General features: G+C 36.8%; 2 protein-coding genes across 3 annotated transcripts; both read right to left on the bottom strand.

The window, feature by feature from the left end:
• Nucleotides 1–420: 420 nt before the first annotated feature.
• LOC113054592 (bone morphogenetic protein 1-like) lies at nt 421–17,045 on the bottom strand. Of its 2 annotated transcripts, none has more exons than XM_026220246.1 (20): nt 16,660–17,045; nt 14,591–14,704; nt 13,889–14,038; nt 13,576–13,693; nt 12,409–12,587; nt 12,113–12,218; nt 8,827–8,951; nt 8,274–8,389; nt 7,577–7,679; nt 7,271–7,387; nt 7,035–7,180; nt 5,787–5,982; nt 5,584–5,709; nt 3,349–3,509; nt 3,038–3,218; nt 2,681–2,806; nt 2,025–2,152; nt 1,698–1,911; nt 1,373–1,623; nt 421–1,256 (listed from the first exon to the last, which is right to left on the bottom strand). In XM_026220246.1, the coding sequence occupies exons 1-20, from the start codon at nt 16,790–16,792 to the stop codon at nt 1,122–1,124; spliced, it is 2,925 nt and encodes a 974-aa protein (XP_026076031.1). In that variant the 5' UTR covers nt 16,793–17,045; the 3' UTR covers nt 421–1,121. The 2 variants fall into 2 exon arrangements, with proteins under 2 accessions (XP_026076031.1, XP_026076030.1); XM_026220245.1 differs by having other exon boundaries at nt 3,349–3,512.
• Nucleotides 17,046–18,780: 1,735 nt separating this feature from the next.
• LOC113054608 (neuropeptide FF receptor 1-like) lies at nt 18,781–24,232 on the bottom strand. Its single transcript, XM_026220268.1, has 3 exons — nt 23,947–24,232; nt 23,568–23,667; nt 18,781–19,606 (listed from the first exon to the last, which is right to left on the bottom strand). The coding sequence occupies exons 1-3, from the start codon at nt 24,230–24,232 to the stop codon at nt 18,781–18,783; spliced, it is 1,212 nt and encodes a 403-aa protein (XP_026076053.1).
• Between the last annotated feature and the right edge of the window lie 1,258 nt (nt 24,233–25,490).

The raw sequence follows: 25,490 nt of genomic DNA on the forward strand, positions 1-25,490 counted from the left end.
GACTACAATTCAAAAACATGTCCTTGATATTTTCTTATGTATTAATTGTTCCATGAAATTAATTAATTTCACTTGAGGCAGTTATATTGAGCCTGAGTGTCCAAGTGTCCAAAACCCCTTTAAATTTACCAACAGATCAGTCTGACCAAAGCTAGGAGACCAGAAAAGATGAAGAAATCATAAAGACAAACGAACTGAGATGTTTTTAGCCAGCTTGGCCCACTACTACACATTGAACTGCAGTTCAAGGCTTCAGGATTACAATAAATATTATACAAGTAACAATCAAAAGACCAAGATTTCTAATCAAGTTTGTTCTGTGTACTCATATCTCATGGTGATCCTAGCTCAAATGAACATTTATACATCTTCATTTAATACAAAAAGCAATATAAACAATGTCATTTCAAGTGATGTTTATTAGTCACATTAACATTTTTGTCATACAGTTCATTGCATCAGGTACATAATTTCATGTCATATAATTTAAGTCTAACAGTCTGAATAATCATGTACAACTCATGTAAGAAATATTGCTAGAATGTTTTTTTTTTTTTTTTTTTTTTTTTTTTTTTTTTTTACAAAAGATGTAATTCTTGTAATTATCATTGAATTATATTTTATACATTTCCAAACCACCAACCTAGATGTGTGGCAATAAAGAATTATGATTTGTGAATTGTATAATAAAATTTGATAATAAAAGAATCATCTAAAAATATCTTAGATTCTAGTCTTTGAGGGGCAGAAAGAGGCAGATCTCTGAGAGACAAAAGTCCATCAGGGACATTTTCGACTTCTTCCTTATTTGCTGGCTTGGAGACAACCATGCTCTTTATAGTGATACTATCTGCCGCTCAGATGTTCCGTTTACCTATTGAGATTTCAACGGATCATTTGAAGCACAACAGGGCAAACTGTATTGCCTTTTCCCTACATCAAGCTTGCCCTCTTCAGCGCTTTGAAAGGGTCTGGTACCACTAGGTCTTCTTCATTGCAGTCTGTTGGGGGTGGGGGGGGGTGGACAAGGGGCCCTGGGTGGCATTACTAACACAGGTGCACAGGAGGTATCAGAGGCCCCTGGCTGCTATGTTCTCCAGAGCTCTTTCTTCATGAAGAACTCACTTACTAGTGTGCAAGGTGTCCTGGAACTTGGTGCTTGTGTACCGGACATGGAAACCTTTCTTGTTGATGGTGTCATCCGAGTGAAATTTGATGACAATGGCATCACCAGCTGAGTAGATCTCCTCTGGCGGCTATAAAAAAAAAAAAATTAAAATATATAAATCTTAGCACTGTAAATTGTATAGACATTTTTAAGCATGATGATTGCTTATGTTGGTCTAGCAAAGATGTTAAGTCCTGGCTTTACCCCGGACCCGCAGTAGCGTCCCAGCCTGGGAGCTTTGACATCAGCGCCATCAAACAGCTCCATGTAATCATAGCCACAGTCAGCTTCCTCCTCAATCTCAAAAGTGTGGAAGATGAGCTCCACCCCGTAGCCCTTCTCTGCTGAGATCACCCACTGGCAGTCTGAAGCTCCGGGATAGTTGTTGTCACCAAACTGAGCGTGGGAATACAGATCCTTGGTCCTTATCTCCGCTTTCAGACTACCGCCACACTCTGGAAACAAGAGGGATTATTGTTAGCTGAAATCAAACGTTTATTATGGAGGACTTACTGAGAGAATGAAATACCTGCTGAATGGGAGGCCTTAAACCCCCTCTTCTGTACCGAGTTATCAGAGAAGAACCGCAGGAACATGCTATTGCCACTGGAAATGACAGGCGATGGCTTTTTACTCCCGCAAAAGCGACCGAAACTGGTTGCTCTGCCATTTGGGCCATCATATATCTCCAAGTGGTCATAAGCACACTCCTGATGAGCCTCCATGTCAATCTCGTCAATAGCCTATGGGAGAGGATACAATTTGAGCTGGCAGAATGGTTTTAACCATTCCCTTGCTTACCAGAGTATACTGTATCTTTAACCATTCATTTTATCTGGCTGAATGATGCAAGCACCAGTTTAATGCGGTGGCCTTTGGTGGTGGATAGGGTCCATGTGCAGGCCTTCTTGCTGGGGTATTTATCCGGCCAGTTTGGACTTGTAATAGTACCAGAAACACTGGTAATGGCCTGATCACAGCCCACTGGAAGCACAAAACCAGGACATAAATCTCATAAATGATTGTTGGGAATGGATGCGTAATATTTCTGTAGACATACTGAGCAGGATAAAAATGCGAAGAAAAAAAAAACGTATAAGATAATAATTATATATATCAGAGTCAATAGTCAGTAGAGGGACAGGCACCTCCCAGTTTTCATTAACCAAAGTTTTTATGGGTTTAAAACAACATGTGGGTGAGTAGATGGTGACATTTACAACTTTTTGGGAAACTATTCCTTTAAGATGTAATCGTGACTTCAAGTTTAAAGAGTTTAGAAAAAGGAAAAGGAAGTGTTTTCAGGGCAGCCTTACAGCGATAACTATAAAAAAGTATGACTTCAAAAGGAATTTGGAAAGGAATGCTTTGAAGCATTTAATTCAGCATTTTTTTTAAGTTACAAAGGAAATGAAGACCTTAGAGTTTCCCTGCCTTTCTAATCATTTTATTTCGCACAATACAAATATTTTTCAATGCAAGAATGATTTCGAATGGGATGTCAAGCCAAACCTTCTTTGCAGTCATGTTTATTGCTGTGCAACACAAAGCCGCTGCGACACTGACAGCTGTAGCTCCCGTATGTGTTCACACACTCATGCTGGCAACCTCCATTCTCCCTAGAACACTCATCCATGTCTTCCAGAGAAAAAGAGGAAGTGCACTATTATATAGTCAGTTGATGGACACAAATACGCCCAATTGCATATAGAACAATGAAACAAAGAGTCTCCAACATTCATGCATCCTCTTAAAGGAAACTTCACAGTTCTGCACCCATTGTAAGTTCATTGTTAAGTAAGCACATTACTGTAAATGTGATTTTTGCGTGCAGTAGTTAGCTGAAGAACAGGTCATTTTCATGCTCACCAGAAAAGAACTGAGCTTTGAAGCCTCTCTTAGACACAGTGTTGTCAGATTTGAACTCAACACGTATACTATTGAGTTGGGATGTGATCGCCTCTGGTTTCTCAGTGCCACAAAATTTCCCATGAAGCTTTGCGTCAGTGGACAAGCCACTGTGTACCTCAACGTAATCATATTTACAAACCTGTGAACAGACAGACAATTGACTGTGAATTGACTTCATATGAATGTACTGCGCATTGCATCATCATTGCATTGAAAAAATTATTTGGTTTTGGCAACAAATCACAAAATCTCCAATATAGTCAACTTACATCGTTCCCCTCGATCTCAAAAGCATCGAAAAGCAGAGTGATGCGGTACTGCACCGGGGCAATGAGCTGCCACACACAGTTCTTGCTGGGTGGGTATTCCTGCGGCCAACCCGGACTAGTGAAAGAGCCATTGAGTTTGGAGATGAATCCACCACAGGCAGCTGCTGGGATCAGATGGAAGAACCATTATTATCTTTGCTTGACTGTGCAACACGCAAGCAATGAGACAAACATGACACAAAATGTCCAGCTTTCAGCAACTACAGTATAACCATTGCCATTGTCAGAAACATTACAGCTGGTTACAAATCTTAAGAATCATCAAAGAACCAATCAGTAAACACTAAATTGCTTTAAGATGCAAATAGCCCGTGTTTCATTTAGTTTAACTGTATGTATTGAAAACAATAAAAACAAGCAAAAAAAGGTGTAATTAAAATTAAACAGAAAAATATCAAAGTAAATGCAAATTGTCACAATGCAAATTAAAGCTGCAGTAGGTAACTTTGGTAAAAATATATATTTTACATATTTGTTAAACCTGTCATTATGTCCTAACAATAGAATATGAGACAGACAATCTGTGAAAAAAAATAAGCTCCTCTGGCTCCTCCCAGTGGTCCTATTGCCATTTACAGAAATTCATCCGCTCCCGGTAAGAAACAACCAATCAGAGCTGCGGTCCGTGACTTTTTTATGTGTTCAAAATTTACAAAATGTATATAATAAGCGAGTACACCATGAATCCATTTTTCCAAACCGTGTTTTTAGCTTGTCCTGAATCACTAGGGTACATCTATAATAAGTGTTTATATTCGGACTATTTTAGATTGCTTCGGGGGTACCGCGGCGGAGTAACCCAGTACCTTTGTGATTCGTCATAGACATAAACAGAGAGAAGTAGTTCCGGCTACGATGTTCTTCCGCAAGACGCAAGCAGTTCTGTTTATTAACCGCTAGAGCGCCAAAAGTTACCTACCGCAGCTTTAACATTAAAGTTTCTACAATATATTTAGTAATAGCTTATCTAAGAAAACTGCAATATCAGAGAAATACTGACATTAATCGTTCTTTAGGTTGATTACTTCCTTTGAACAAAAGAGCCCAGCCCTAATTCTCTATAATATTCTGGTTTCTAGGCAGGCGTAAGAAATATGATTGCTCAGAAAAGTAACAGCAGCCCTCTCCTCAGTCCACATTTATCTGCGTCATTCCTACCATTCATGTCCGTAGCATTAACAAAGTGGTGACCTCACACAGACATGCTCTAATTTTCCACTACAATTACATTAACAATGAATGCAATCAAAATCTGACAAAGCTGATATGATGGCGTGTGTTCCCAATCATAAAATCTTAAAAGCCTGATTGGAGAGCAGTGAATGAAACAGCAACAGCTCTCTTTTATCTGGAGCATAATTAAGCTTCCGCACTCTGGTTTTCCAGATCAGTTACAGCAGTTCACAGTCTGTTCCTTATAATCTTAAATATCAACAAATATCAACAAATATCATAATGCCATATATAATCAAGAAGTCAATACATAATTTTAACATACGTCCTGCACATTCTCTGGGTGGATGAAGATAAGTTTAATGAAGATATATGTGCTTATGACTTTATATATACATTTTTGAAATATATTTCAATCTTTTATATTTACTTGACAGGTTTTAGGATGAATTAGTATGGGCCAAATATATACAACATTAACGTCACCTTTATTTATTTAGCGCTTTAAACAAAACTGTTGTTTAAAGCTGAAATTGTTCCAGTTTCTAATAGTTTTTGCTTAATATGACAACATATTTCATACATATATATTTAATATATCTACATAAATTACATTTGCACATGCGAAGGCCTGGGGAAAAGGGGTAGAACATGATCCCCTATTGTGTTTTAGCCATTAAGATAGATAAATACAACTAGATACCAGTTTACCCTCCCTGCAATATTGTATCATAATCATCATATAGTATAATGTCTGAAGAAAAATGTGACACTGAAGACTTAAGTAATGCTGCTGAAAATTCAGCTTTGTCACCACAGGAATAAATTGCATTTTAAAATATATTAAATTATAAAATGTTATCTATTTATTGAAATATCTTAGTGGACTCAACCATCTGACTGGTAGTGTAGAAAAATAACTTCTGCTTAAATTTGAGGTAACTAGAGTGTTGTGCATGGTATGTAGTGCATTGGTTTACATGAACAGGTTTTTGGTATCACCTGCGCAGCTGCGGCGGTCCGGGGCGAGCTCATAGCCAGGGTCGCAGGCACAATGGTAGCTGCCCAGGGTGTTGACACAGCGCTGCTTACAGTGACCATTATCAGGCCTGGAGCATTCGTCAATCTCTGCATTACAAACACAACTCAAGGTCAGAAGGTCACAAAGTAGGCAAAGCAGTCGATTTGCAATTACGGAGCGTCACCTTCGAAGAAATTTGCTGCAAACCCAGCTTTGTTCACAGAGCCATCAGATACAAACTTCATCCACAGCCGGTTGGAGCTGCTCTTGATATCGTCTGGCTTTTCGTAGCCACAGAAGCGGCCCAGTAAAGGGCTGTTCTCAGAATCGCCATCTCGCAGTTCCAGGTAGTCATACGCACAGTTGTCATGTTTCTCAGTCTGAGTGTGAAAGCAGAGAAGCTCTTGAGGAAAGGATTGTAACAGAAATGTTTCTTGCGATACCTCAGTCAGAACAATCAGTAAGAAACAGCACAAGAATGCTTCACTGTCAGTACTGCTAATAGACACTTGGAATGAAAAGACAACAAGATAAAGTCACAGTAAATCATGGGTATTTATTAGTTTTATGCTTTCGACTTTCATGACATTTCCACATTCATTTCTCTTTTTCTTTCATTTTAAATCATTCTCTTCATAATCTTTGTCATGTGTAAATACTGTACAGTACACTTATTTTGATGTGGACTAACAAATTAAAGCACATGTAAATACTTAATTTGAACAAGTGTGTTATTTTTTATTAAATTTAATGTCATTATATTATAAACATTACATTGCAACAAATTTGTCAGTTAAATGCATTTAAAAAGAACATAATTTAGGTATAAAGTACACTTTAAATATATTTCAAAAACAATAGAAATAACTATGAAATGATATTTTGTATAAAGATGTCCGTAAACGTACTCTAAGATTCAGTTAATTGCATTTAATAATAAGTTATTAGGTTGTGCAATTAATTGTCCAAAAGCTACATTCACTTTGCACTTAAGTATATTCTTTATAAGTATTTATTTTCAATTCAAAATTATGCCGAAGTGCACTTCTTTTTTAGGAAAGAACAGAACAGAACAGAACCTGCTTTTATGTTAATAATTTTGATTTAGACTTTTCATGTACTTTTGGATAGAAAAAAAAAAGCTAACTAATTAAAATTTGTGCAAAACAAAAAACTAGGAAATACAATGCAGCTGTATATAATAAATATAATTTGAATTCTATATAGCTAATTTAAGTGGGATTTCTTTATAATTTCATTATTAATGAAAAAGTTAATTATTCTATTATTTATATTACCAATAGTCATGGTGTACAAATGACTGTATTTCCTGAGACGGAGCTGGAATAATGTATATGTTATTGTAGTTTCAGACACTCTGGTGCATTGCTGTCTGAGGCTAGTAATAGAACACATGACAAATGAACCCTACCTCAAATGACTGGAAGATGAGGCCCACATGAAACCCCTGGGGTACGATGATCTTCCAAATGCACACTTTATTAGGCCGGTAATCATCAGGGTAATTGGGTGACTCAATCTGCCCACTGTCTCTTTCCACTTCTCCTCCACAAATAGCTGAGACCATGGACAGGACATCACTTAATAACTCTACATCAGTTCAGAGGAACAGATGAGGCTCTCAGCTGATGATCAGTGGACTTATACCTTCATAGACAGCAGAGAAGCCTTTCCCCACCAAATTACTGCTTCTGCGAAATTCAATCCACAGCCGACTGTCAGAGGACACGATGGGCTCAGGAAGCTGGCCTCCACAAAAACGGCCTAAAGCAAATGCAACAAATCGATCGAGGAATAAAGGGGCTCATATTTCTTCCAGAACAACTTGGATACACATTGTTCTTCTTTCCAATAATTTTACAGCCAATTTTTCATTTATCGAAAAATTAATAATACACATGCATTTAAGACAAAAAAAAAAAAAAATGCAGAAATGATCTTAATAAGGAGAACCTTTCAAAGGTGCATTTCTCCAGTATCCATCACGGATCTCCACATGATCGTACCAGCACAAGTGACTCCTGTCCAGATCCATCGACGTAAAATTAAGAACGATCTAACAAAGAATGAAACACAGACAAAAGGAGAGAGAAGTTGGGAGTCAAAAAATATGTTTTAGACTACTGCTCAAAAATATGGGGTCAGTATGACTATCTTATATGGATATTTTTTAAAGACGTTTCTTACTCTTACCAAGACATGCATTTATATGAGCAAAAATATATAGAGAAAAAAATATATTGCGAAATATTTTAAAACTGAATTTATTTATGTGATGCAAAGCTGTATATTCTGCATAACTACTCCAGTCTTGAGTGTCACATGATCCTTCAGAAAACATTCTAACATGCTGATTTGTTAAGAAACATTTCTTATTGTTATCAGTGTTTAATAGTTTTTGTGGAAATAGTGATATATTTTTTTCAGCATTCTTCAAAAGTTCAATAGAAAAAGCATTTTTTTTTAAATAAACAGTACATCTTTTTATTACTTTAGAAATGCCTTTGCTCTCACTTTCTATCAAGGATAATGCAAGTGTAATATTGTTTGTAATGCAAAAAAGAAAGAAATATTTAGTTATTCATTTTTATTAGCTGCAAAAGGTGTCAAAAGACTCATATATGTGTAAGTATCCAGTGTGAAGTTCTACCTTCTCCCCAGGCGTGACTGAAATCCTCCATATACAGTGAAGATAAGCAGAATATCCATTAGGGAACCCAGGGGAGGAGAAGTTTCCAGTGCTGTCCTGAAGGCTCTGGCCACATCCTGTCCACAAACCAGAGTCGAAACCACATCGTGACAAACTCACAGATGCTTGACCTGCAAACTGGATCCTCTTACTTGAAAACAGTAGGAGTTTTGCAGATGGTAAGGTCAGTTTGTAGGATCATGCTTTTATTTTGAATTGGGAAAGCGCCATCATTCCAGCTAACATTAAAAGAGATGACCGCAAAAACAAATGTCCTGTTACATTGGATAATATAATAACACAACTGTTTCATTCTCCCACTTTACATGAATTATTAAACTGATGTCACAGTCACGAATGCACCTGTTAAAAACAACCTGCACTTTGGAATCAAGAGCAGAGTGAAATCTAATAAGCTGGCTGCTTCGTCTGATGGTCGGGCAGTGATCATTGGCTGCTGTGCCTTATTTAAAAGAGAAAAAGACCATATGCCTGAGATGTAAGGGCCACTTACTTGGGCACTTATATAATTTTCTAGCTTGAGCGATGTCCCCTTTGCTCAGTCTCGTCCGCTGGCCGATGGGAGGTCGGACTCCTTCAACTTCATACTTTGGCAGCATGGTATCAAGATAGATGCCCCTAATTTTCAAACACAAAAGCAATAGCCCTTCAAAAAATTATTTGTGAGTGAACACTCAGAAGCCTTTCAAAGTAAAACGAATGCCTCTGAAAAACAATCCAATCATGGCAGCACTCACAGAGTATCGTAATGAAAGTGTACAGAGAGTGAACTCAGTCAACATAACATGATTGATTTGTGATGAGACCACAGTGAACTAAAAAGTACATTTTTATTTCTCTTTTTAACCGATAAATAATCCACAGTTGTCTAAATGTCATTGCAAGGAAATAAATACTTTGCAAGCCTCTATTTAAACTAACTTAATTTTTCTGGGACACTTTATTTCACTTAATTCCACAAATTTGACATTGTTTAACATGTATTTATTTATTCTTTGTTTTAATTTCTTTTTCAGTATTTTTTTATTTTATTTTATTTATATGCTCTTAGCTTTGTTCATATTTTGAATTAAATGTTGTATATTTTCTATTTTAGTTAAAAATTTCAGCATTTTTATTTTTATATTTTTTTCCATTATATATTTTATAGTTGTAGTTTATTTTGTTTATGTTCTTTTAGTACTTCAAGTTAAAATAAACAAAAATGTTTGGTTTTTTTACAACTAGCTGAAATAAAATCATTTTAAGTTATTAATATTTCATTTTATTACAGCGCATGTTTATTTTGGTTTAAGTAATTTTTAATGGTTTTAGTTTTACTTAATGATATAAACAAAGGTAAATTGTCCTACGATCATTCAGAAATCATTCTAACATTGATTTAGTGCTGAAGAAATTCTTTTAGAAATATTTAAGTGTCCTAGCTGTCCAAATAGTTTTTGATGCCACTGTAAATGATTATGACATCGATCAATCCACCAATGCCACCTTTCCACTATATAGTTTTTCTCTCTGCTGTATGGAGGACAGAATGATTGCTCTTTGCTCTCACATACTTCTCATGACGACAGCACCCTGAATGTTCAGTATTTGGACGCAGAGCGGTCAGAGTGGAGTTGAAAGCACTGCGACTCCCTGGAGCCCACCATGCATGCCAGAGAACAACAGCCCTGCAGCCCTGCAATTGTCCATGACAAAAAGCCTGGAAGAGCTTTATTTGTTTTGGCCTGATTCCAGGATTCCCTGCCTGCAAAATGTTTGAGGTAAAACCGCACAATGTGAATATTCCTGCTATAGGGGCCAGTAGGAAAGGGGCCACTTTGGAAAACACCAAAAATAAAGATCGCAGAGAAACCATGCCAGCTTCCCACAGACCTTTACGCTAATAACTGATGTGAAGTTTCTGTCAGATTCTGACTGTGCACCTTAGATTTTAGATAAAAGACATTAACCCCATGCATTTTACTCAAAAGTATTTCCACACTCCTAGAAAAAAAGGTGCAAAGCTGTCACTGGTTTGATACAAAAGTAAAAAGGTACATCTTTGTTCCTTATTCACAGTGATTGCTTGTAACTGATTACATGTAAGCTGGATTGCATTATTCGATTCAAAAAAATAAGTACTTGTAATTGGAGTATATTACATCTTAAAATGTGCATAATCAGATTACATTTACATTTTTATGAATTACATGATTGCACATCATTCACACAATGGTGATAAATAACTCATATATTAGTGATTCTCCCTATTTCTTCTTTTTTCTAAAAATGTAACACATTCTCTTTCTCTTGATCTTGTAATCTGTAATCAGTAATGAACTTCAGTTATACCTAGCTCTGTTATTATATCCCCAAATCTGCTGGGGGTTATTAGTGCATCTTGTTTTACTACTTGAGGATAATTGATTGCATCTTTTATTTTGATAGTTTCTTAGTTTACTATTTTTTTCTGATCCCCCTTCTTTATGTAAAGTCACATAAAAATGCTATTTAAACTGTACTTTTTAAATATTGAAACATTTCAATATTTGTAAAATTTACAAAGGAAGTGAAAAATATTAATACCTTTTGAAAGGGTGCCACCCCAGTTTTGAACCATTTTTTAGTGTATATTGTGTTCAAACTAAAATGTAAAACACAGAATATTATCAAACCAAAAATGAAATAATACATTAAAATAAAACAATAAATTAAAATAAATTAATGGCGTTTTCATGACCATGTGAACACTGACTATAGTACAGTAGTACAGAGTAATGTTTACTTTTACAGAACTAACAGAAGCTGACCACAACAATTATCCTCACTGTTTCCAAACTGTCTGCGTGTTTTCAAAATGGTCAATTCAGAGCAGCTTTGTGAGACCCTAAAGAACTGACCAAAGGCCACTCTACCGAAAGTGTATCTGCACTTCAGCCTTGGCTCCCTGTCTGAATTCCTTCCTGCGTGTCCTAAACAACAGGCCCCCTCAAAGCAGCTGGCTGAACCTCCATCCTCAAGCCACTAACAACAGGTTAGTCAGCAGTCTGTGAGAGCGCCAGGTCCTCAAGTCCTGCTCTGTCCCATCAGCTCAACGCTTGTCTTAAAAACAAGACACTAACACATGCAATGATGTCTCAGTCATTTAGAATGAATGCAGTGAAATCACTATCTGTATTTTTATTTTTGTTTGATATGCTGGAGAACAAATAATGGTTGATTTCTCAATCACCATACAGAGTATAATTAGAGAGCCAGCGGGAGGCTGCATAATCAGAACGAAGTGGTATTTAGCAGAAATCGTGTTCATCTGTGCACCACTTTGTACACTTAGTTGTAAATAAAAATTATTACTGGAGTACATTTACAAGAACATGCCAATTCATTCAGCCTTTTCTGAGTGAAAACTGTTTCTAAACCAAATTGATTCGGTTACATTTTACAATTAGGTTCATTAGTTAACAGTGGTTAAGTCAACTTGACCTAAGCATGAACAATACTTCCAAAGCATTTATTGATCTATGTCAATTTCAACATTTACTAATACATAATTAAAATCAGAAACTGTATTTGTTAACATTAGTTAATGCACTATGAATATGAACAATGAGCAACTGTATTTTCATTAACTAACATTAAAAAAGATTAATACATACAAATATATTGTTCATTATTAATTCATGTAAGTTAATACATTAACTAATGTTAACAAATGACACTTTACTGTAAAGTAAATATCTTCTTTTTATGACAATATCTTCTTGTGTACAAGTGCCATTAAATGCTTGAGTCCAAACCTGGAAAAGGTGTTTCTGGCGTAATGCATGATACTGTCAAAATCGTAAACCTCCCCGAGCGAATCCACATCATCTGGCTCCATCTTTATGAAATTGTACTCCTGACCTATAAAGTACAACATAGCCTTTATCTCACTTCTAAATGCCATGCAATTAAAAAAATAACCTGGATTTTAGATATAGGCTAATGCGTAAAATTTAACATTCTGGCTATAAGTACCAACTAAAAGCATATACCGGAGTATTAGAAGTCATTCTACAGTAGTTGGCAGCAGAGGTTTAGATAGTTTGTGTACCTGGCTGGATGTTTTCTCTAAATATATCAACATGCTGGTCCCGGTCGGGTCGTGTGTGTTCGTGCCAGAATCCAATGACGTGTCCGAGTTCATGCACCACGATGCCAAACTTGTCACAGTTCTTCCCGATAGATATAGCCTGGGGACCTCCACCTCTCCGCCCGACAAATGAGCAGCACCTTCAAAGAAGCCAAGCATGGGTTAGAAAACAGACACATTTGGTAAATAAATGGTGAATTAATGTTTGATTTGTATTTGTATCTTTACTTTCTTGCTCTGTTGCAGAAACAACAATGAATAAGGTTTTATTTTAGCCAAAGGCGAGTCAAGATGTTTCAGTCAAGTAGTAAATCTGACCCTTAATGTTACAAAAGATTCCTGTTCCAAATAATTAATGTTCTTTTGAATTTTCTGTTCTTCAAACCATTCTGGACTTGGCCCGGTCACTTCGGTCCCTGTGCCCCTTACCTTGCTGATTTCTGCCGAGCCACACATATAGGACACTCACAGTCTATCATTCATTCAATGCTAAAAAACCTAGGTGGCAAACCATTTGATAAAAAATATACTAGAAACTAGAAGAAGGTCTGGTTGAAATGGTGCATGCTCACAAATGATTTGCTGTAGATGAATGCCAGGTTATATTAGAATGATTTCTAAAGTATCATATGCACTGAAGACTGGAGTAATGATGCTGAAAATGTAGCTTTGCATTACAGGAATAAATTATATTTTAAAATAAACCAATAGCCAAGACATTGATTTTGCTAATTCACATTAGGTCTGGCTGCATTAAGTGTCTATTCAAGTCACGTCGAATATGAGTTGGTTGTGAAAATTGGTTGTGAATGGCAATTCATGGTGACTTGAATGAAACGTATAATAAAATCAGAAAGAACGCAATTAGGGGGAAAAAGCAAAACCCAGAAACAGACACAAACCACAATGCAGCACTATCTGCTGGGAGCCAGATTTGCTCTAGATTAAGAAAAGATGTTTGTGCAGTCAGTACCTATAGAAACCCAGATAAAGAAAACTGCTGAAAAGATTGGAGCTTTTGAATGCTGGCAGAGAGGTGGGAGAAACTGGACTAATCAATATGTGTGGAGAGACATTAATGGTGAGCAACAGTTGTCCTCCACAGAGACAGGCAAGACGCGAACTCACCCACATGGCCGGATAGTAAAGACGATGTAGCTCTCCTCTGTGCTTCTTTCCATGAAGGTCACGCAAGTGTGTTTTTCCCAGTGACGCATGGCTTGCTTGAAAATGGCTCGCTGGCTGCCTACAGGGGTTTGGTTTAAATCAGTAAATCTAGATAACACTTAAAGAGAGTTAGAGAGCCAACTGCCTAATTAACAATTACAAAGGTTATAAGATTTTGTGTGAAGTTGAGTGAGGATGGAAAAATCACACTACACTGGAATATGAAGAGAGCATGTACAAAAGCACAAAACAAAACAAAAGTATGGAGACTTACCACTGAAGTTGCTACTAATGATATAGGGTATTATGCCATCGGGCCAAACTCTCTCGGGTCTGGCTGTGGCTGCCCTCCGTCTGCGTAGGAAGCTTTGTTTGGCCAAAACTGGGTCATCCTTTGCATTGACGTTAGCTGAGGATCTGTTTGCTAGGGCAAAGACAATACTTCAGACGAAACATAGTTCTCTGCTTTACTCAAAATGTTTTATAAAGTTTGCACAGATTAAAGTATTTAATCATCAATATTACAAATTACATGATGTGCATTACGTAACATATTCTATTAGATTACACATAATCTGATGAATTTTTGGGATTTCTTATTACTTTAAGATTACTTTTGACCTAACTCGTAGATTTTAATATCACACAGGATTACTTTGTACCATACTTATCTAAAAATGAAAAAAAGAAAGAAAATCTTACATACTTTGTTTTCCACAACATGTAGTGTATTAAAGTGTTTAAAGGAAGTACAGAGTTGATAAAAAGTTAATAATGAAGTTAATAATAACAATGTAACATTCCACGAAATCATTTTAAATCATCTAAGTAATACACACTGTGATCATCCAAATATGTTGTTGAATATCATTTTAAAATTATCTAATTACTGTATACAAATGATCTCACGAGTTACTACCCAGCACTGAATATCATTGAATAGAAGTAGCAGTCTGTGCTTTATAACCATACTCACCTGAATCAGGTATAGAGACGTTAGAAGAGTCATTCTCTCTAGAATAGAAGAAATAGTTGGCTTTAAGAAAGCGCAAGTCTTCCTCATCTAAGGCTATGTCGCCCAGAAAAGCAGCTAAAACAGAGAGTGAAAACACATCACAAGGTGAATTTCTCAAGCAGCATGCAACCCTCTGAGACAGATGAGGGAAAAACCTCACCATGAGAAGCATTCAGCCCAGCTTAATGTGGCTGTGAACTGGTCCCCAGAAACTAAATCTGGGGGTTGTAAGGTTAAAGTCACAATTAGCTCTCAGAAGTCACAGCTGCAACTTGTATGCCAGGCTCAATGCTGACTTTTAATGGATTCGCTCCTATACAGGCCAGTCAGGATGTAGGGAGATGCTGAAAAGGGACCACATGCCAGCAACAACATCCGAAAAAAGACTACAGTGACTTTGCTCTAAGGCTATTCTAATGAACACTTTGCAATTCAGGCAGAAGCCATTAATTATATGGCAGAGGTGTTGTGGCTTTAAAATTAAGGGATTTGAAAGGCCCTTTAAAACTGTAAATGCCTATTCTATGTCCTAAATTTTCTAAAAACATCTAAGCTGTCTTTCAGCAGACACTTTCCATTTTCCTGGGATTTAAAGTGCAGCAATTGCATGGTTAGTCCCATTACCCTTTTCCAAAAGCGAAAGGAGAAATTAAGACTTTCACATTTAAAAAAATGTTTTCTACTTTGATGCACCTCTTATTGACAGGAAGAGAACAATGGGTATATCGAAGAGAACATGTTATTCTTTTCTCAAGAACATTTTATTGTACAAACAAGAATAATTTTGTACAATACTTCTTTTTTTAATGATAAGTTAATTTTGTCAACTTTTCTAATTCAGAGCTGATGAGAAATAAAAGCAATAAATCCTTTCTTGATCACACGGGGTCAACAATTTGTTTTATCCTTTACATTCTGTAAAGACACAATAGTTCTGCTTGGCTGTCAACATTTACATGTCTGGGATTTGAGATCTAGCAGCAGAATTCATGGTTTATATACTCTACAGCAGCAGGGAACACTTATTATTTTAGCCTGGCAGGACATTTTAAGCTTGAAGCATTTGCTAAACAAACCTAACAGCACAAAACCCCATAAATAAGCATGTTGATGCCATTGGTTTTCAAACAAAGCTGACAAATCAATGAACACGCATACAGGTATAAAGACATGTTCACACCATGTTCATGTGTCAAAAGAATGAAGAAACAAGCCACAGCATACCCATTTTGAGGTGACGCAGTTCTCAATTGAGGCTTAAATTTAACCTGCGGTCTAAACAGCTTGACAAAAAATTAGCCTTTTTTTTTTTTTTTCTTATGAAAGCTTTAAAACTTTTTGTTTCAGTTTGCAAAGTGCTATTTGAACATGGGGACATGCACACTGTAAAATATTAAATGTAGTTATAATAGCAGGCATTTAATTAGCTGTCTATTCAGTGGCCAGCTGTTCACTGCTGTAGCTAAAATTTGCCCTCTGCTCTTTGTGAGACATAGTTAAAACTTCTATAGTCCATCAAAACTTGGGAACTCAAGCTTGTGAAGTACACTTAGTGCTCTAAATTAGGTTAGTTCTACACGCTCTGCCTGAGGATGCTGATTTCTGAGTTGGGATAGGGGGAGGTGCCGAATCACCAGGATCCCATTCACTTGTCCCAGATCTCATGCTGTCATGCAGTAAACAAAACAAATCCACACAAACAACACAGCACAACACACAACAAAATAACACAAAACAGGGTAATGCAAACAAAACATAACAAAATGTAACAAAACATAAAACAAAATGTTAACCAAAACTAAACATAAAACAAAAATAACGATTTTCACCAAAACAAAACAACTTTGATAATCAAAAGAAACCATTAAGCAAAACATCACAAATGAACTAAAGCAAAGCCAAATAGGCAACTAAAATAAAACAATGCAGTATTAAACAAAACAAAACAAAACAAAATAACATCATCAAAAAAAAACAAACTCTTGATTAATAAAGTTTAAAAACACTGTGTGAATTATAAAGGCTATTACCAGCTTTGCATGGGTCTTTGTAGTCAACTTCATCACTTTGTCCTGGACCTGCGTGATAGTTTGAATCCACTTTCAGTGCGATCGGTAGTAGAAGAAGATTGAACATAAGCAAATATGTCCACAGGGAATTCATGACGGGAATGAGTGGGGATGCAGATGTGGACCTGGAGCCGGCGGAAAGCTGTGGGTTGCGGTTGGGAGTTTGTAAGGAAGGACTTGGGAAAATGGGAGCTCCCGGGAAGGCGGGTTTAGAGAAGCGAGGCTTTGCTCTCTTCACTGTCTTTATTCTAGTCCAGTGATTCGCTCACATACCCGGGACTCGGGCCAGCATCAAGCTTACCAACATCACAGATCGGAGGTCAGTGGACTCAAACATCCTGAGCCCATCTGTGTGAGAGAAGAATGCGAACGCGCACGCTCGTGCGTTTCACTCCAGAGCAGCAGCAGAAACGCTCCTGTCTAAAATAAAAATCCGGCGCAATTTGGATTTGGAATTATTGTTATTTTTTTATTGCAGATTACATTTATTTGGAATACCAATCATACAATTTCCATGCTATAGCTGACACCTGGCAGATATTAAATGTGTCCTCCTGAGGAATCACCTATTTTAAATGCGATTCAGGCACTGTTTAGGAAAGTCATAGCTTTTCTCATAGCTTTTATGTGTTTTCGCTTTCCTGAAATATATTATGACTTGTTCAAGAAAAATCATTTCTGTTCGTTAAAATCCTTGGTGACCAATTAGGCTCAGAGGGTGGCAGGCTCAAAAATAAAAGTTATTTATGCATTGCTTTCCAAGCCTAATTATAAATCTTTATACAGTATATTAATTTCCTGTGCTAAATCCACTTTTAGAATGCAAACCAAAAAAACATGCTTAAATAAAAGAAAAGTCACTTTGTATTGTTTTCTCCTTTTACTATCTTTATTAAAATAACAGCACAAATTGACTTACAGTACAACATCAGCAATACCCAGGTACAAAACAACAATTTATGTGTTTTAAATGTTTTTAAATTTCATAACAATCATGACAATGATACAAAATTTGGTAAAACTTCACAGATCAAGGCTTGACACAACATTTTGTCTGCAGCATGTTTGAATTAAATTGGTAAACCTGGCACAAACATACACTCTCCAAAAAACAAAAACTAAGACAAAAAAGAAATGGTACAAAATCTGTCACTGAAATGATATCCATTCATGACACTTGCCTTTAAGGTACTAATAATCCTAATACTTATGTGTTGTCAAACTGATAAATATGTTTTCTTAATTTGTTGGTGTTTTTTTTTTTTTCTATTTGCATGTGTTTTATCATTTCTTGCCCTTGAGCTCGCTCGGCTACCGTAAATAACACTATCTGAAGTGAATTTTAAAGGCAAGAACTGAACTGATAAAAATTATTTTCATATAAAAATAACAGCATGGCATCACCACACATAAAAGTATAACACATGCAAATACATTCTTTTGTCTGTGCATTTCCCTTTAACACATGTCACTTCTATTCAATTCAAGTAATGGGCACAATATCCACACATAATCATGCACACGAAAGTTTGCAGCAAAAATGCAAAACACTGCAAAAATCTGTATCGCTCTTTACTGACAAAATAGAAACACACGACAGTAGGTTACTGAGAGTGAATTAAGATCCACATATGTAAAATAATAAATAAATAAATCATAAAAAATAAATATTTTTTAACAGTAAGATAAATTCATGAATAAATATTTGCTACAAACATACTCAAGGCACCTGTGGCCTGATGTTCCTCAAACCAAGAATTGTATTTACAACATTCTTTTTTACATGAGCACAGATTTTTTTTTTTTTTGTCATACATCCTGTTATCTGTTTGTCAAAAACATTTTCATTGTTTTTTTGTTTTGTTTTTTGGCACTTTAGCAAGGAAAGCCAGTGTCTGGAGGTAAAATCTCAGCTAAACCACTAAATGAGACCGTCTTCTCTTGGATAAACTGAATTTGGTTAAAGGCCCTGAAATACTTCAAGTGAAATCAAAGGATATACTGGAATGACATAATTTCAAACTAATTGGGAATGCTATAGCTTTCGCCTGAAATATAATATAAACTCCTTGATTGCACAATTCACTCCATCCAGGCTCCAAGAACTCTGTGGGAAGCTGTAATTCCATTCGTGTCCTCCAGGAGAATTCCCTGAATCCCATGACCCGTCCCTTGAGGCATTGCAGCAAAGCAGCGGTCTTTCCTCACGCTGGTCACATCATGGTTCCTATGGTTCCCATCATGGTCAGATACTCTGTTAGGAGGCAGGAGAGCAAAGTGTGTGTGACGAATTTCCGACACAAAAGATCTGCAGGAGCCACATGCCACAGCCGCCTGGAAGCCCCTCCGAAAGTTCTGGTTGAAGAAGCCATAGATGATCGGGTTAACACCACTGTTGAAAAAGGCCAGCCAATGAGCTACGGGAAACAAATAGCTGCTCAAGAAGTCAATCTGTTGGCGGTCTAGATCCTGATAGTCCGCGAGAAGCATCAAAGTCCAAAGTGGAAGCCAGGAGACCATGAAGAGAATGGCAACCATGATGAGCATCTTAATGACTTTCATTCTCCTCCTGGATCGGACTCGATTCTCACGCAGGTTGTTGGAGAGTTTGGCAGCGATGCAGCCGTACATGATGCTTATGATTCCGAGTGGGGCCAGGTACACCTGGAAGAAGATGACCAAGGTATAGACTCGCCGCATATCTGCTCTGGCCCAGTCCTCAAAACACACGAAGAGTGGATATATCTGGTTGTCCTGGACCATGTACATGTCATCCAGTTGAATGACTGTCAGGGTTGCAGCAGAAGGAAAGATGATGGCAAAAGCAAGAAGCCAAATGAAGATGATGGCGAAGAATGCAGTGAAAGGCCTCAGGCGGTGATGGAAAGGGTAAACGATCCCCATAAACCTGTTAAGAGACAAGCTTAATATTTAAAAACTCGATTCAGAACAGGGTTGTTATGGACAAATAAGAATAAAATGATTAAAAACATTTTGCACTTTTAAAGATAAGCGGAAATAAATATAAATATTAGACACAAAAAATTACATTGAATGATAATTATAATGCTGAAATACGTATCAATTGAAGCACTGAAATTTCAAGGAATAAAAAAAAAAAACGTAACTAAAATGACACTGCCTTACAGTGAATACATTGCCCTGAGTTCTAATCACTGCCACCTGTGTTCAATGGCCACACTCATCTCCAGCGCTATTTACCTTTGCCCTGTTCATTCAGTCACTGTCTGGTCTACGACTGTTGACTACTTATTCACGCGTACAGTTGACTTACCCGGATACCTACCTTGTGTACTGTTCTGCTTGTCTCTGAAGCTCCAGTCTCCCTCTCCAGGCTCCATTGTGTTCATCACCTACCTGTAAGATAATATAACCACCACTGATTACCATACAGTGACTCAAGACCATTGGTGTGTGCACTACTACTACTACTACTATTATTATTACCTTTATTTAACCGGGAAAAAGATTCACTGTGATTAAAATCTCTTTTCCAGGAGTGTCCTTATCTCCCTTGCTCTGTTGTCATCGCTATTACATAGTGTAAAGATATCATCAATAAATAATTTACTGTTGTTCCACTAAACTGAGTTTGTGTTCCCTGACACACAGGGGCGGATCTAGAAAAATATTGATGGGGTGGCAAGAAGGGGGCAGGGATTTTTGAGGGGTGGCAACATATGGCAGACGTATATATACTGAATTTAGTCACAGTTATCACAGATTGATGATAAATATATGTGCACACTACAAAAGGACACAGGCTATCATTTACAAACTTAATCTCATACAATCAATGTCTTGCATTTGAAACAGTTCATATAAGGAATAAGTGACCATACCCCATAAGCACCACCACACTCACTAATGCATACAGTATGCATCGACATGTAATTAAGAGCATTATAAAAGGTTCAGTGTTATCAATATGTCAATTTATTATAAGAAACACAAGACTTTAATAGCCAATGACATTTCCAGCTGGGGAGACTCAACTGATTTTCTATTGTTTAGTGTTAATCATCAAGAGCTACATTTAACCTTAGATGTTATATGAATATGGTCCCTGAGGCATAGGTTTTATTAGCTGACAATAATAATAAATAAATAAATATAGGCACAAATACAAATGTACTTTTAGAAATTGTTTTTGAAAGAAAAATGGTGTTATTGTTTTGGCAAGTTTAAATTAAAACATCTATGAAAACTTGTGAGATATTATTAACCAATCATTATTGCCTCATTATTTTTTTTATATAATGCATTTTAAGTCATTTGAAAGGCTATTGATGTCTTAGGTCTGTTTTTATAGCAAATATATATATATATATATATATATATATATATATATATATATATATATATATATATATATATATATATATTACAGTATATTAATACTTATTATTTGAAGTAAGAAAACCATGGTTAATTTGCAGTTACCATGGCTACAAGAACAATAATTTGTGGTGTTCGCGAATCATTTGAGTCAGTTTGGGGATCGCAAATCATTTCAGTTCGGGAGTTCAAAGCGGGTTCGCTAATCATTTGAGTCAGTTATGGGGATCGCAAATCATTTGATTCAGTTTGGGAGTTCGGAGCGGGATCGCGAATCATTTGAATCAGTTCGGGAGTTCGTAGCGGGTTCGCGGATCATTTGAGTCAGTTATGGGGATCGCGAATCATTTGAGTCAGTTCGGGAGTTCAAAGCGGGTCGCGAATCATTTGAGTCAATTTGGGGATCGAAAAAAATTTGAATCAGTTCGGGAGTTCGGAACGGGATGGCGAATCATTTGAGTCAGTTATAGGGATCGCGAATCATTTGAGTCAGTTCGGGAGTTCGGAGCGGGATCGCGAATCATTTGAATCAGTTTGGGAGTTCGTAGCGGGTTCGCGAAACATTTGAGTCAGTTCGGGAGTTCAAAGCGGGTTCTGGAATCATTTGTGTCAATTTGGGGATCGAAAAAATTTGAATCAGTTCGGGAGTTCGGAGGGGGATGGCGAATCATTTGAGTCAGTTCGGGAGTTCGGAGTGGGATGGCGAACCATTTGAGTCAGTTATGGGGATCGAGAATCATTTGAGTCAGTTCGGGAGTTCGGAGCGGGAACACGAATCACGAAAGATTCGCTCTCCTAAATTTTCAAATTGGCTATAACCTTTAATTTGTTGCTGCCAACTGGGGAGCAGCAGGGGTGGCAAGGCTTTCTTCTATAGCCTACCACCCCAGTAGATCCGCCCCTGCTGACACACAAAACAATAGTCTAAATAACCCAAATAGTCATATTTACATAACACTGATTCAAAATGCTATTTAATTTTGACTGAAGAATGGCTTTACATAAGATCTAAAAAAAAAAAAGTAAACTTAAACAATATTAATCTGAAAACAAAATATCAACCCTTATTTCTTTCAAAAAATTACTTTAATTTTTCCATATTAAACATCTTTTTCCATTCAGTGTAATTATGTGGTCACTGCCTGTCAAGTTCAATAGTATTTTGTTTGGTTTATTTGTTCAAAAAAAATGTTAGATTTAATTTGAATCCGGTTCTGGCCTCAAAATGACTTCCAATTATTTAATTAATGAAGACAAAAGCATTGAAATCAGCTAAAACAACTATAGGTTTATTCCTTATTTTAATCAGCCCCCTCATAAATTGTGGGTATGAAATCTTGGTGCTCTTTGGTTGTATGGGATAGTATATATTTAAGGACAAGAACTCCAAGGCACTCGAATTATAGTGAAAAGTTAAAAAGCCTTTATTGCATCACTGGCTTTATACGTTAAAATTATTTTGGTAAAAGGTACATTTATGCGTTGCAGCTACATGCCTTTATCAGGGTGTGTGTAACCAACATCATCTCAGTTCATTTAAAAAACACTGTTCTAGATTCTTGTGTCTTATACATTTGCAAGGAATGTGTACATTTAATTTTCTTGTCTGAGGCATCTACAGTACAGTAGTGTGCTGCCTCAGAAAAACAGGTGTATGATGCTTCTGCTTTGTTGTTGTTGTTTCTAACCTTGTCTCCAAATTAAAGTAATATCTGAATCATTACTTGCTTTTCATTATATTTACATTAAGTGACAGATTCAAAATGCAGGCACTCAGTCTCGTATGTCTATTGTCAATCAGATTATTTTTTCATGCTAAAGAAGAAAGTGTAACATTCAAAACAGACGTAGCTGTCAAAATGAGTGACAGTTCATGGGGCCCTTAAGCTTTGAGCTTGAAAAGTAAATTCCTAGCTCTGACTGCTTTAATTCGATCACGTTTTCAAAGTAGATCTCCACACATCTTCAACATCACCAACTTAAAAAACATCAGCAGGGATTTTCCAACAAATCAACAGCAATCCTACAAAACAAAATTTCTCTCTTTAAGTTTCTTTTAGATACCATAGTGTGGAAATATTCCCAGATATTTTGGACACTTCAGTTCACAATGATGTAGTTGCTCTTCTACCTGATTAATAAAAGGAATCCTGTGCAGATGCAAAACTGCGCAATTCAACTAGAATTCATTAATACTTCAAATTTAAGAGAAAGTGTGTCATTTAACAAACAGAATAGCAAAAACAATATTATTTTCAAACACTTCCAGTAACACACTGGTTAGCTCAAATAATGTATCAAAAAACACATAACAGAATTACAGACATTGGCACTGTGCCTGTAGCCTTTAATTTGCAAGTTAATTGTATTAAATTAGCATAGAGCATCGCAGCAAGATCGGAATTATCAAGGAATGCTTTCTGAGGTTGGATATTTTCCACCAGTGCTGTTCTGTATTCCCTGAGTACAGTACATGAATTAGATAGATTATTATAATAACCAATCATTACCTGTCCACTGCTATGGCAACCAGGGTGAAGACGGAAGCAGACACTGACATGCCCTGGATCAGGTTACTCATCGTGCACGTGATCTGACTAAAAGGCCAACCTTTGGAGAAATCAAGCAAAGAAATCTGAATGTAATGGAGCGGCTTTCTTTAAATATTCTTCTTCTTTTGAAAAGTCATAGAAACAATAAAGTGGATTTCATCTGTTGCCACTGGATCAAATGGGAACAGAAAAAATATATTAGTTGTAGCTCCCATTCACCACTATAGAAGTTTACCCAACTATGACGACTTCCGCTTCTGAGAACCCTGGAAATGTGGGTCCATGAAGATGATATTGATAATTATGGTAAGGATGGTGAAGATGATGGCCCACTGACCTGAGATAAGGCTGTCAATCAGTGTGGTGGGCACACAGAAGATGCCCACCAGCAGATCACTAATGGCCAGGTTCAGGATGAAGAGGTTAGTGACCGAACGCATGTTGCGGTTCCTGATGACCACCAGGCAGACTAGTCCGTTCCCCACCACACAAAGCAGCAGCACCAGAAGGTAGGAGAGGATGTAGCTGACTGCCATCCCTGCCGAGTGGATGTAATACGGCAGAAGCGTGCAGTTGGCTAAACTGAAGTTAACAGCATTGGGATTCAGGGTCATTTTGTTCATTCTGGATCTTGAAAAGAGAAATAACAATCCATTCTGGTAAAATATTCACATTGTTTTAATCAAACATGAAAGTGCACAGAAATATTGAAAAGAAAGCCCCCTAAAAATTAATTCATAATACAGATTGCTGGAAATATCTCAACTACACCAAAAAGGACTTTCTTGTTCTAAATATATATATAATAATAAGCTTGCTGTGCTCTATTCATAAGTGAAGTAATTTTTGCAGGAATAAGACTTTGATTTATTTATGAGCTTGCACATAGTGGAAACTTATGGAGCTGTAAAATAGCAGATTTAATATTGAAATAATGCAATGTTTTCAGTGGTTTATTGGATTTAATAACTGCTTAACAAACAATATTTTTCACTCTTGTGCATGTTGAGAATTATTCAAAGTACAAACACTAAACTTAATCAGCTCATCATCTAAAGAATATGGAACATGTCAATGTATTTTTCTTTTTTATGAGAATACAATAAAAAAACACCATAGAAGAGTCTCACTACATGTACATGTACGTGTCAAAAAGACAAAAAGATCGCTCACCTGTTGCTTCTTACACGTGAAATATGAGCGTCTCACTTAAATCCACTTGTGTGATGAGCAGGTTGTTGTGTTGTGCTGCAACGGCTTCTCCGACTGCAATGCGCAACTGTCACTTTGGGTTCTATGCCTTCTTAGGGTTCTTCATTGCCTTTGCTCTTCTTCTGCCCAGGAGCTTCAGAAATCAGCGCAGAAGCTGTTCGTATCTCAGCGGGAGCAGCACGCGCTTGTTGTGCTTTTACACTGGCTGGGTCTATCAAGCGCAGCTGAACCGCTACTTGTTCTGCAGACGAATACCCTATCGTCCATTCCGACAATTTATTTATTTATTTATTTATTTCCTTCATTCGGATGTTCTCATCCGACCGCTGTCTGTAACGTGCGTTGATTTATGAGAGCAGCAAACTCTGCTCTGATGCCACAGTGTCCCCTTCCTACTGTCCCACAAACATAGGCTATGTATATTAGGCTATATAACATGCTGTACTATATATCCTATATGTTAGTAACATGATAAAAGTTATCTTAACGTTAAGATATAGGTTACCTCTAGTTTTAATCAATTTATTGATACTGATTTGATATTATGGTGTGTGTGTGTGTGTGTGTGTGTGTGTGTGTGTGTGTGTTTCGTGTCAACTCAGATCTGTTTTGAACAAGAATAATGCACTGTGCCTTATAGAGTCGGCGCCCAACACTTCTGCTTGGATC

The sequence above is a fragment of the Carassius auratus genome, chromosome 35 (assembly GCF_003368295.1).
Source record: "Carassius auratus strain Wakin chromosome 35, ASM336829v1, whole genome shotgun sequence".
Taxonomy (NCBI): Eukaryota; Metazoa; Chordata; class Actinopteri; order Cypriniformes; family Cyprinidae; genus Carassius; species Carassius auratus.